Consider the following 14,728-nt stretch of genomic DNA (forward strand, 5'->3'; position numbering starts at 1 on the left):
GTTCCGTGGATCCGAGGAAACTGATTTGTATCTATAATACACAGATCAGTGTCCCTGGACTTAGAAAACTTGATTGTCTTAAAGAAACAAACCACTTTGCAATAAGCATTTAAAAAAGCCTCAGTGACGATCACGATTACAGAGTACAGAGTTTACAACCGCTAATGGATAGTTTCTACCGAGTGCAGATAAAATTGCTTATCGTTATGCCCCATGTTCCTGCCACGGTGCTGCGATGCTGTTTTTTTTTTCCCATTTTTTTTCCTTTTTATATATAAACTGTTTAGTGTTTCTTTATATTTAAAGAAATATTTTTATTTGTCCCACTCAGGAACATTTGCTGTGCAGACAACCAAACTTCCATTGATGAGCTGAACACCATGAAGTCCAGTCGAAAAAAAACATCTCTGCTCTTCAAAATAGGACAAAAGTGTCTTCAGCAACACCACCAGAGTTCAAAGCTGCAGAAGAGACCTTCATCTGGTCCCGTGAATCCAGCAGAATCCAGCACCTGCGTCTACATAAAAGGCTCTTTCAACACTATTTTTAACACTATTTTATTATTTTTTAAAAAGCTGTTTCATTTTATATTTTAACAATAAATGAACGGATCATTAAAAATGTCCACAAAATCAAAGTCAAAAGACATTTGCACAAGTAGAAGCTCTCCACTTATTGCTCTCAAATTCATATTTTAGAAATGACTGTCCTGATAACAACATGAAAGGCAATTACATATTTTGGCGAAATTACAAGTTGAAATGACTATAAAAAAAATCATCATGAGGTCACAGAAATCCTACTTTACAATCGCACTGCAGTCATTGTTAAATTATTTCCTGTTGCATTTATAATAAACATTTGTATTTATTTACAGTGTCTTTCTGGTTGAAATGAGATATAAATAATCTACCAGACTTAAAAAAATGTACAAATTTCCATGTTATTTTGTCTAAAAATAAATGTCCTTATGTTAAACAAGAAATTATCTAATCTGAAATAACAGGTGGTTTTAATTTACAGACGAAAGGTTTCTAAAGAACCATTTAGATTTAGATTTATTTAGCTATTTTAATTACAAGTGTTCTAAACTTTTTTTTTAACAGTAATCAGAAATTCAGGTAACAAACAACAACAAAAAACATTTCAAAGGATTTTTCTTCAGAAAACTGCTCCATAAATGAGCAGTCCTGTGACACGTATGTTTTTGCACAGATCAGTGGTTTCTGCACCTATCCATTTTGTAGAGATCAGTGGTTTCTGTACCGATCCATTTTGTAGAGATCAGTGGTTTCTACACCGATCCATTTTCTAGAGATCAGTGATTTCTGTACCAATCCGTTTTGTAGAGATCAGTGGTTTCTGTACCAATCCATTTTGTAGAGATCAGTGGTTTCTACACCGATCCGTTTTGTAGAGATCAGTGGTTTCTGCACCGATCCGTTTTGTAGAGATCAGTGGTTTCTGCCACTAGTCTTCCGTGTTTTGGCCCGATGCGTCGTTCCTATTGGACAACGCAAAGGTACGTCACAGCTCAGAGCATCAAAAGTTGGATTGGATTGAACTTTGACTGCGTCAGCCTGCCGACAAGCGGCAATGCGTGCTCCGGTCAGAAGCGTCGGTTTAGACGCGACGCATCTGACGTATCTAAAAAGCAACGCGTCTCATTGAAAATAATGCTTTTTAGACCGATTTTTGACACATCTGACGTATTCAGTGTGAAAGACCCATGAAAGGCCCTTGAGGGTTGCGCTTGTCAGTGCGGCAGAGGGCAAGAATCCTGAGTCCACTGAGGTAGGCTAGATCCAGTTTCCACACAGAATTTTATGTTAAGATATGGACTTTTATGGTAAGATAAAAGTTATGTATTGTTGTAAATATATCTACATGAAAGGTTTATCTTTGACCTGTTGTGTGACTGTCATGCCCAATTGTGCTGTGTTTGCGCTTATGATGGAGGGCTGTATGTGGGGTTAATCTACTGTCTCGTGTCATTTCTCAGATCAGTTGTTGGTTTGGTTTTGTGGTATGCAGGAGATCACTTGACCGAGGGTCTATACGTTCAAATAATAATTAAAAAAATACTGTCATCACTCTTTACTCTTAGTCAGTCTCTTACAACGGTGTAGCCTAAATACACGAGCTTTCCAGGAGCGCACCCAATTCATTACGCACGCTCAGAGGCACGTCCCCTCTGGTGCGCACTTTTTTTGGGGGGGGGGGGGAACCCCGCCCCCTGTGATAAACTCATCACCCCCTTAATTTTTTTTTTCTGGCGCCGCGCCTGCCCTCATCTTTGTCTTTGATTTTTCTGGACATGGTTACCATGTCACACATCATACATTATGGGTCCATGTTCTCAGTATTTCCAGGAACTTGAAAACATTCCTGTTCAATGTTTATACCTAAAAATGACCATTTGGATCAGAGGAACATGCTTTGAGGATAGAAAAACAATCGCTAGCATGCAAATAATCTTGAATATGTTTGTCAGATTTCTATACCATTAACAGCTAATTATAGTTCTTGAGTTACCCACACCCTCACCCTAAATCACCCCGTACAGGTAACCCAGTAAGACGAGGTTTCATTAATACTCACATTGAGCTAATATCGAGTGGCAGCTCTTGTGAATTATTGTGCTTTTTGTTGAATTACATGTCCTTTTTAAGACATGGAGGGGTTTGTTCCAGACTGGGAGGGGTGCAGGAATTAAATGGGCGCAGTGTTCTCCTATCACGTCCCTGCAGATGGCTGCGGGTGTTGGATTACGACTCCCAACAGCAGATCATGGGAACCGTGAACAAATCATCTTACACTGCTTTAAAAATCTCGCCTCTGTTCAGCTGGTAATTCAGCCAGGGGCAAGGGGTGTACGAGTATTTCTCCTCTCAAGTGGAGAATTTGATCTGCGTGGATTATTTAAACTGCACTATAAAACGTGATCTGATGTGTGCACGTTAAGTAGTTTGATATACTTGTAGTATGGGTGCATTAAACTTTAATACATCTTTACATAAGTCTAACATTTTAGCCCCCACTTGCAGTGGAGCAGGTGGACCTGTGGAGTAGAACTACAGTACACAACGTCAGTGTTCGACTCATCAGTGCCAAAAGCTTCAAGAAAGCAAAAGTCTGCAGAATCAGTGTGTCTTTGTATATTTGTTCTTTATGTTTTGGCTCTCAAAGTCTTATAGAATCTTTGAATTGTGATACCGCCGCCTCTGCCTTGTAGAGGCTGTTAGTATCCTCACTGAAAGTTAAATAAAATTACTTTTTCAGAACATCACAAATTGTTTAATTGGTTGAGCCCAGCATCTGTGTAATACCGCTGATGGATTTCACCTCTTTATTCAGTTTCAAAATGGCTTGTTTTTCTTGCACAGACAGCCCTCTGGCTTCATGTGGTCTTTTTAACAATACCAGGGGGCCCATTTTTTAAAAAAACTGTGCACAGTCACAAATAAATCTGCATGTAGGCAGAAATCTGCAGATGCATTGGGGTTTTTGTTTGTTTGTTTTTTCCCCCCGAGTTATAAACTCATGCGTATAGGAATGGGAATCAAGAACCGGTTCCATTTGGGAATCAGTTGCATGTTTTTCCATCCATCAGAACTGTATGCGTTAGATGGTCTCGGTGCCTCTTACCAATGCTGCATGTGCTTCTGATACTTCTGCAATGCAAGCTCATGTTTTATGGTTTCAGATGTAATGTCTTAAGGTCCCACTGGGGAGAGGATTAATTGTGCATGAATTGAGTACACAAATTACGGGCATTCGTTGTCGTCCGCAACAAAATTGGCCAAAAATGACAAATGTCTCAGTATGTATTACGGATATATTAATGTACAGTGAATATATGACGAACAATCACGGATGTATAACGCATGTATTGAGAATGCATCGTGCACGTGTGGTGGAAACAGCGGTTGTATTGCACGTGCACGGCATCTGCATTGCAGTCATAACAGAAGTGCACTCGGGCCTTTCGGCATCACTATTCACACACCACAGCCTCTGGAGCAATTACTGGACTTGGACATGTTGATTGGTATGTTGTTGGATGGCAGTAACTATCACACTACGTCTTTGGGGATCCATAACTACATCTGTACGTCTCCACAGCTGGACTGGCAATGACTGGCAGGTATGTTGTTATGCATTCGCAAATTGTCTGCAAATCAGATGCAAAGCAGACACTATTCGTGGCCAATCTGTATGCATTTGCCACAACTTATTTTAGTTTGTGTTGTGGACGTGATAGGCACGCTATATATCTGTTCACACACTGTCCCAGTCCGCGGTCAACCCGCAATACCCCGTCAGTTGCGGATATCAGCGGATAACGGTGGATATACAGCGGATAGATTGAGTATGTATTGCGTATGTAAGGCGGATGTCATCCGCAACCAAAATTTTGTGCAGCTCAAAAATCCTGGCAACAGAAATCATGCCTCTGCGGATAATTGCAGACGTGTGCAGATGTCGGCTGACTCATACAAGCATGTTTCACGGATATTACGAATGTTTAGCGAATATGAACCAACTTTGTGCACAATTTATATGCAAATCTTACTAAACGTCAGTGGGACCGGGCCCTTAATGTTAAATTCTGCATCCAACAACACTGATGCTGAAAACCTCTGCAGGCCTTCATTTCCCCCACAGAGAAAAATCACCAGAAATTCCTAAGGGAATCGCAAAAAAATTGGGCTAATAGACACAATCAACAATGGTACTGATATCAATAAAATCTTATCAATTTCCATCTCTACGTGTGCATCTTTCATGATTCTCAAATATCATGATATTGTATGCACATGAACAACCCTGATTTCCACTCCATCTTTAGCCATGAATGGATGCAGACATTCCCTCAAATCATCATTTGGGTATAAATACAGTCAGGGTGTGGTGATTTCTTTAAAGAGTGTGCAGAGAACAGTCCCTGGAAGTCTGTCAAAAAGTCAATCTTGAGCCATAAAAGCAAACTGATCTCTAAAATAGTTGTTCTCATTTTACAGTATTACTCGCAAATTCCTCCATCAGTGACAGAGCAATCATACTTATGCACAACCATTATGCATCGCTGCAACTGTTTTGTGTACCCACAATCAACAAAAACAAAATACTACTACTACAACTACTACTAGTAATAATGATCAAATGCAGGTGAGCCCCTTTAATTCACGAGTTGGGCTTCACAAAACTGGACCGCAAGTTATTTGAAACCGCAAGTTAATTAAGTTGACCAACAAAACATAAAATCAGCTTACCATGCCATATTATAATAGTTTTGACCATTTGAAGCGTGATTACTTCTTGATGGTGATGATTTCTTCATCTGGAATGGGTCTGGGATCTTTTTCTTCCTCCTCCGGCTGCTGCAGGTCAGCGCTGAGGGCTTCAACAGTGTGGAAGATTTGCGACTCTTTAGGACCTTACTGCCAGTTCAGATTGGGTGTGTGTATAAAATCCATCCCAATCTGAACTGGCAGTAAGGATCTAAAAAGCTGCATTTAAAAACTTTGAATCGTCAGGAATCTTCCGCACAGAATTGTCTGGCCTCATCGCTGGCCTACAGCAGCTGGAGGAGGAGGAAGAAATCATCGTCCAGAATCGTCCGCACTGACGATCCCTCGCAAAAACGATCAAATTAAAATGGACTTTTATAGGTAGTCTAAATTTTCGGAGTCCACAACTTGACCGTCAGTAAAGCTGAATCACAACTTAAGTGTGTGCGAGTTAATGGGGCTCATCTTGCAGGACAGTGGGACCCAGAGTAGGTCCATCTGAGCTCAACCGCCAACCTCAGCAGTCCTGTGCCAGCCTTGGACACCCTGATGTGTTACAGGGATGCTGGCACACAGCCCCCACCCACACACACACACACACACACACACACACACACACACACACACACACACACACACACACACACACACACACACACACACACACACACACACACACACACACACACACACACACACACAAAGTCGACAAGGGACATAGTTACTGGGAAACAAACCTTGCTAAGCATAATACTGGGTTGACAAAATTTACTACAATTACTTATCGTGCAGTTTGTGAATAGTAAACTACTTATTGATATTACAGCATGTGATCTGTCCATGAGGAGTGGACGTGGACATGTCCTCTCGCTGGCAATCTGTCCATGACGAGTTAGTGAACGTAGACGCTTGGCCGTCCTGCCTCTTCTTCTACCGTCATTTTGAAGCTTCACTGCCAGCAAAGTCCAGCAGGATGAATAAAACCTAGCAATGGAGGTATGATAAAAAACAACGCTGACAGTCCACGAAAAAATTAAACGTTTAATTTTTTGCAGCCCCCTTTGCGTCCCTCAGCGTACTGCCACATAGGTCTGCATAAACTCGGCGTAGTCGGTATGCGGCATTACGCAACTCTACATTGGCCCGTTGTGAAAGGGGCTTTATGGGTAAATTCAGCAACACCGAGCTGAACCACAGCACTCTGAAGAATTCTCTTTGTCTTTGTCTCTCTTTGTATTCAGTCAATTTGATGAGCCTATGTGAACTCCCAATGTTTTCCTTTTTTCCCACTAGAGATTATGGTAAAGCTTTGTCATCAATCTGGCTGCAACTATTTGTTGCAGCCAGAGAAGAATTGCAGGTTTTAATGTCATGTGACATGGTGATGTTTGCATTGCTGGTAAAAGCTGGAATAAACTGTATGTGAAGTCAAAGTCAGCTAACGATTTTACCAGTGGACATTCCTGACCAACATATGGGCGGAGCAAGCTCTAGTCAAGCTGATTAGATTGACTTATGTTTATATCCTGATACGCACATTCAAGAAGTGATCAGTTGGTGGAAAATTGTGGATTTTGAATGCTGAAATTTCCTACATCTGTTTTTTTATGGAGACTTGCTCCCAAATGTAACTGTATGTTCAAGGTCAGACCCAACATCTTCACCGTGTTTGGTGGTAGTGGGGTGATGAGTGAAAGACAGTAAGGAGCAGAAGCAGGAGATGATGTCACCTCCTCTATGGAGGTGATGAACCTCCTGAACAGTGAAGAAGCTGAGTCTGACCTCTGCCGATGATCTGGTTGAGGTGAAGGAGTAGCTGCTCCCTGGCGATCACCACATGCTGCACCTCCTTCATCAGGTCCGGGTGAAGGCTGGATGGATCGATGTGGACCGGCGCCATCAGCAGGGGTGACACCAGCTCCCCGTCCACGCCCAGGCCCAGCCCACCTCCCAAAGCGCCGTGCCTCAGCAGCTCCCCGTTGCCCCCGTAGATGGGAGGAGCTCCTCGGCATGTCTCAGGCCGGTCGATGCCCTGATCTGGAGATTGAAGGGGTCAAAGGTCAGTGACTGTATTGGGAAGGTTCCTCTGTAGTCAAGGTGTGACACATGATCAGAGAACTGTGGCCTCAAAGGAGAACAGCAACACGACACCGAGTCTGTGTGAAATTCAACAAGTGCACAGAGTTTCTGTGTTTTCCAGAGTATAAGATGAATTTTTTTACTAGTTTGGGAGGTACTTAGATACCAAAAACATCACACGATCATGAATAATGAACAATAATATTTAAATTAACTTTTTATATAGGACTTTACCGGGAGTCAAAGCACAAAACAACATAAACTCTAATATTAAAAGAATACACACACACACACACGCACGCACGCCACACACGCATGCACGCACGCACACACACACACACACGCACGCACACACACGCACGCACGCACGCACGCACGCACGCACACACACACACACACACACACACACACACACACACACACACACACACACACACACACACACACACACACACACACACTTATCTTCAACTGGTTATCCAAGATCAGGTCTCGGAGGGCTGGAGCCTATCCCAGCAGTCACAGGGCGTGAGGTAGAGTACAGTCTGTCCCAGGGCCACAAACAGACACCCCCCCCCCACACACCTATGGACAATTTAAAGTTTCCAGTCCACCTAAGCTGCATGTCTTTGGATGTAGGAGGAAGCGGAGCACCTGGAGGGAGCCCACTCAAACATGGGGAGAACACGCAAACACCACACAGAAAGGCCACATGTGGAAATCAATCCCATGACCTCCTCGCTGCGAAGCAGCAGTTCTAACCACTATAATAATTAAACATACACCACAACAGTGCACAAAAATCTCAAAGACCTGATAACACAGAAAAAAATGTGACTTATGCTCTGGGAGATACAGCACACAAATGTTTCCTAAAAAAGATGTGAAAAGATGACAGAAACATTTCAGCTCCTCTCCCTCAGAACTGACATTAGGAAGTTATGTTTTAGTATCGGACCGAGGATCAGAACAGCCGCCGTCACCTCACGGCCTTCAGACTGAATCTCAGGGAGCCAAACCCACACCCTGAACTTACGTACGCATGACATCAAAGTTTGTAACATTACCATGGACTCCAAAACGCGAGCTCAAATTTCAGTGACATTAAAAGATGCAGGTTCCAGAATGATCAAAATGACAGGAAACACCACACCATGAAGAAAGCTTTTCTTTTCACGCAACAGAAAAATCGACTGGTAAAGAAAAAGGCAAACAGCAAGATGGAAGTGACCTCACTTCCTGTCTGCAGGAGTGGTGTGAAATGTTTCACTTCAGAAATACCATTATTTTAAATAGGACTTTAAACCTATTTATGGTGCACCCAGAAAGTATTCACAGCGTTTCACTTTTATCATGTTTTGTAATGTTACAGCCTTATTCCATAATGGATGAAATTCATTTTTCCCCCTCAAACTTCTACACACAGTACCCCTTAATGACAATGTGAAAAAGTTTTTTTTTTCGTAGACTTTTGCAAACTTATTAAAAACAAGGTTAATCAGAGATTTATGACATCCACCAATCTGGATCCAGATCACCTCCAAAATTCTACGGAGTCTTCCATGCCCTAATATTTATCTGTGGTGAAAATTTCATCAAAATCCGTGCAGTAGTTTTGATGTAAGATAGACAGACAAATAAACGTCAATGATTTCTGGTGGATGAAATAAAAAAAAGAATCACATGTACATAAGTACTCACAGTCTTTGCCATGGAGCTCAAAATTGAGCTCAGGTGCATCCCGTTTCCACTGATCATCCTTGAGATGTTTCTAGAGCTTAACTGGAGTCCACCTTGGGTAAATTCAGCTGATTTGATATGATTTGGAAAGACACACACCTGTCTACATATAAGGTCCCACAGTTGTCAGTGCATGTCAGAGTACAAACCAAGCATGAAGTCAAAGGAATTGGGCACTGTAGTCTCATTTGAGGATGGTGCTAAAGGGGTAAAACATGATGCATATGCTGCAATACTTCTACTTCCGGGGACGGCCCTCATCTGTTCCCATCAGAGGCATGGCACTTTCTCTGAGTTTTGGGGCAAATTACACAGCAAACAAAGTGAAAATGCAAAGAAAAAGTGACAATGTGGTGGAAAGTGGACATGTGTTGCGGTTTGTTTATGACTCGGAGCTCAAACATGTTGAGGCAGTTGTGCAGGCGAGAGAATGCAGATACTCTGTCAAGGTGTGCAGGCTAAACCGTACCGACACATCTCCCATTTGCCTTATCTTCCCTTCTCTGCTGGGAACTGACAAAAACACTTTTTGCAACTGCTTCAGTGATTGTAGCGGAAAACAAAACAGTACACCATTTTCCGTTGGACGTGATGCTGTGTTTATGCAGGCTGTCCCTGGAAGTGGTAAAATCCTGCAAAATCAAGCAGGGGTTCAAATGAGACTACAGTTCCCTATTTTAAGTAGACCTTTGAGCAGTGGTGGGCACAGATAACCAAAACATGAACTTCGATAACAGATAATCAGATAACTGAAAAGTTATCTTTGATAAAGATAAAACAATAAACCACCCAAAAATGTACTGGAAGTTACAGATAACCGATAAATTCCAGTATTGTCTCTGATACATTTGCATCTACAACCCCTGGCAATAATTATGGAATCACCGGCTTCGGAGGATGTTCATTCAGTTGTTTAATTTTGTAGAAAAAAAGTAGATCACAGACATGACGCAAAACTAAAGTCATTTCAAATGGCAACTTTCTGGCTTTAAGAAACACTATAAGAAATCAAGAAAAAAAAAATTGTGGTTAAAATAAAAATAACGGTTACTTTTTAGACCAAGCAGAGGGAAAAAAATATGGACTCACTCAATTCTGAGGAATAAATTATGGAATCACCCTGTAAATTTTCATCCCCAAAACTAACACCTGCATCAAATCAGATCTGCTCGTTAGTCTGCATCTAAAAAGGAGTGATCACATCTTGGAGAGCTGTTGCACCAAGTGGACTGACATGAATCATGGCTCCAACACGAGAGATGTCAATTGAAACAAAGGAGAGGATTATCAAACTCTTAAAAGAGGGTAAATCATCATGCAATGTTGCAAAAGATGTTGGTTGTTCACAGTCAGCTGTGTCTAAACTCTGGACCAAATACAAACAACATGGGAAGGTTGTTAAAGGCAAGCATACTGGTAGACCAAGGAAGACATCAAAGCGTCAAGACAGAAAACTTAAAGCAATATGTCTCAAAAATTGAAAATGCACAACAAAACAAATGAGGAACGAATGGGAGGAAACTGGACGAAACTGGAGTCAACGTCTGTGACCGAACTGTAAGAAACCGCTTAAAGGAAATGGGATTTACATACAGAAAAGCTAAATGAAAGCCATCATTAACACCTAAACAGAAAAAAAACAAAGTTACAATGGGCAAAGGAAAAGCAATCGTGGACTGTGGATGACTGGATGAAAGTCATATTCAGTGATGAATCTCGAATCTGCATTGGGCAAGGTGATGATGCTGGAACTTTTGTTTGGTGCCGTTCCAATGAGATTTATAAAGATGACTGCCTGAAGAGAACATGTAAATTGTAAATTGTCATTGATGATATGGGGCTGCATGTCAGGTAAAGGCACTGGGGAGATGGCTGTCATTACATCATCAATAAATGCACAAGTTTACATTGATATTTTGGACACTTTTCTTATCCCATCAATTGAAAGGATGTTTGGGGATGATGAAATCATCTTTCAAGATGATAATGGATCTTGCCATAGAGCAAAAACTGTGAAAACATTCCTTGCAGAATTGAGTGATTGCATATTTTTTTTCCCTCTGCTTGGTCTAAAAAAGTAACTGTTACTGACTGCCACAATTTTTTTTCTTGATTTCTTATAGTATTTCTTAAAGCCAGAAAGTTGCCATTTGAAATGACTTTAGTTTTGTGTCATGTCTGTGATCAGCTTTTTTTCTACAAAATTAAACAACTGAATGAACATCCTCCGAGGCCGGTGATTCCATAATTTTTCCCAGGGGTTCTACTAACAAACTGAATTTGAGTTTTAACTCAATGATTGCTTCTGGTAGCATCAAAAGCGACAACAGACCCAAACAGTGAGCCCGCACTTATGTCTTTGAACATCTTGCCCCCTGCTGGAAGCTCTTGTTTACTACATGGCTTCCAGCACAGAAGCAAGCTGAGAGCAGCCGCAAAGCCCAGCTCTCTACCCAATCACAACACGCCGGTCAGGTGGAAGTCTTGGAAAATAAAGCCATGCTGACTTATGGTTTGGTGTATAAATAAAATGAATACTGATAGAATAACTCCATTAATGTCAATTCTGTCATTTGTACAAAGTAAAAATATGACATATATCTTTTAATGTTGAATAATGCACTAATTCTGAAGTTTTGTAAAAAACACAGACAGATCGCAAAGGATTCTGGGTAAAATGTGCCTCTTCTGCTAAACACTGATTGGTTGAGTCATTCATTATGTAAACCAACACATTAATGTGACGTGTGTCGTGTGTTGGTGTTTACAGATAAATGTGCTTTTGTAAAATATTCCATTTTTTTATTTGTAAAAACAGGCATTTTTACGGAGCCCTGGAAGTGTAGTCGCAAAATGTTTCGCATGTGGAGAGAATGTGCGCTGATTTTATTATATCGTGCGCTGATTTTATTATACTGTACGCAAGTTTTATGATGTTGTGCGCACGTTTTATTATATTGTGCACACGTTTTATTATATTGTAAAACATGCACTCAATATTGTCTTGACACATAAATGTTGGCTATTCGCCTTGTTGACGTTTCAAATCCAGCAAAACCTCGGAGACACTGCAGGATCTCAGTAACACTGAGAACTGCACTGAGACGCTCTGATCACGCTGCACTTTAACCGCTGCACACAGACAACACCATTAACGTCGCAACATAAAACTATTTTTATATTGTGCCTAAAACTCTTATGAATATATTCTCTGGGTTTTTAGATGTTGTTATTATGTTTGTTTTATGTAAACATGCAAGAATCACAGGCTGTCTCTCCGTTATTTTCAATGGGAGCTGCTGTGAGCTCCACTCACTTCCTGATCATGTTGTTCTGGGGGAAAGTGAAGTTTGCTCTTTAACGTCTTGATTATTGTTCTTTACAACACTGTTTGTCCTCTTTGTTCCATACTAATATATATAACATGTCTGAAATTCGGTTTGCGTTTATTAAAGTCCACGCAGATTAAACATAACAGAAACGGATTCTTTGTTATAATTGTTTTAGCAAATTTTCAGGGTATCATGCAGCAGTCTCTTATTAACGTGACGAAAAGCATAAAAAAATTACATTTTTGTAGTATAATATTCATTTACAAATGTCATTGTGTTGATTCTCTATATGTTGTTTGACTGCAGCGACTCTCTGGCACGCAAGGTTTTATGGGATACGTCAATAGGGCGAATGAACACTACTGGCCATTAGATGGCAGTAGAGACCATGAAAACTTGCCAAAACAAAATTCCAGATAATCCGTGTCTGCTACATTTATGATGCGTGGAATTTAATAAACGCAGACACAATAACAAAGTCTATAAACCCAGAGAATATATTCACGAGAGTTTTAGGCACTAGAGTTTAATGCTGTTGTCCGTAGAGCCTGATCAGAGTGTCTGAAATACATTTCTCGTGTCGTGAACGTACTGAGATTACCCTATCCTACCCATAATGCACTGCACTCCACACTAAAACCTTAAAAATTAGCGCATTACTTTAAAACTAAAACATATATCTGATATTTTCACTTTATAAAGCTTCAGACATGACATTAATTTAAATAACTTGTCTGAAATTAGTTTGGTTAAAAGTTGAACCATAAGTTAAAAATGTATGCCTCTGGATGACTTGGGTGATATTGCCCGTGTATCAGTATGGGGTTAAAATAAATGAGGTTTTTTTTGGGGGGGGACCAGTTCTCCTTTGCCTACAGAGGATACAGCGATTTCTTCTTAAAGCAGCTCTTCTCTGTTTTGCAGAGGGTAGCACTACACATCAGCAGGTAGGTGCTCAACTGATTTTAAGTTTTATAAATATTTGTAGCTGTTCAGCTTTATTTATCACGTTATCGGTCTAAAAATTATCGGACAAAAATTTATTGCAAGATAATTAGTCCGATAATGGTTTTTAAAGTTATCTTAAAAGATAATCCAATAATGAAAACATTATCTTCGATAATTATCAGTTATCGGATTATCGGAACTGTGCCCACCACTGTCTTTGAGGCAGGCCTGTCTAGCGGCACAAATCTGGGGAAGGGTACAGAAACATTTCTGCTGCTTTGAAAGTCCCATTGAGCACAGTGGCCTCTGTCATCTGTAAATGGAACAAATTTGGAACCAACAGGACTCTTCCTAGAGCTGCTGCTCGTGTAAACTGAGTGATCGGGAGAGAAGGACCTTAGTCAGGGAAGTGACCAAGAACCTGATGGTCACTCTGTCAGAGCTCCAGCATTCTTCTGTGGAGAGAGGAGAACCTTCCAGAAGGACAACCATCTCTGCAGCAATCCACCAATCAGGCCTGTATGGTAGAGTGGCCAGACGGAAGCCACTCTTTAGTAAAAGGCACATGGCAGCCCACCTGGAGTTTGCCAAAAGGCACCTGAAGGACTCTCAGACCATGAAAAACAAAATTCTCTGGTCTGATGAGACAAAGATTGAACTCTTTGGTGTGAATGCCAGGCGTCATGTTTGGAGCAGGATTTCATCCCCACAGCATCATGCTGTGGGGATGAAATCCTGCTCCAGAGCGCTCTTGACCTCAGACTGGGGCAACAGTTCATCTTTCAGCAGGACAATGACCCTAAGCACACAGCCACAATATCAAAGGAGTGGCTTCAGGACAACTCTGTGAACGTCCTTCAGTGGCCCAGCCAGAGCCCAGACCTGAATCCATTTGAACATCTCTGGAGAGATTTGAAAATGGCTGTGCACCGATGCTCCCCATCCAACCTGATGGAGCTTGAGAAGTGCTGCAAAGAGGAATGGGCAAAACTGCCCAAAGATGTAATGGCTGCCAAAGGTGCATCAACAAAGTATTGAGCAAAGGGTGTGAATACTTACGTACATGTGATTCCTTATTTTAAATAAATTTGCAAACATTTCAAAAAACTTTCTTCATGTTGTCATTATCGGGTGTTGTGAGTAGAATTTTGAGGGAAAAATTAATTTACTCCATTTTTTAATAAGGCTGTAACATAACAAAATGGAGTTAAAGTGCAGGGGCGTGAATACTTTCCAGATGCACTGTAGGCTTTTCATCCAACAGTTAAGACAAACACGACAAGCACAACTAAACCTGATCTGACCTCAAATTAAGTGAATCAGATTAGAGTAGGT

General features: G+C 41.0%; 1 protein-coding gene across 1 annotated transcript in view; it reads right to left on the bottom strand.

Moving 5' to 3' along the window:
• The window catches only part of met (MET proto-oncogene, receptor tyrosine kinase), a 258,333-nt gene that overhangs the window by 17,623 nt on the left and 225,982 nt on the right, over positions 1-14,728 (bottom strand). Inside the window, exon 16 of the mRNA XM_034175737.1 lies at positions 7,077-7,331. Coding sequence (XP_034031628.1) covers positions 7,077-7,331 — 255 coding nt within the window. The remainder of the gene's footprint in view (positions 1-7,076; positions 7,332-14,728) is intronic.

The sequence above is a fragment of the Thalassophryne amazonica genome, chromosome 8, assembly GCF_902500255.1.
Source record: "Thalassophryne amazonica chromosome 8, fThaAma1.1, whole genome shotgun sequence".
Classification (NCBI taxonomy): Eukaryota; Metazoa; Chordata; class Actinopteri; order Batrachoidiformes; family Batrachoididae; genus Thalassophryne; species Thalassophryne amazonica.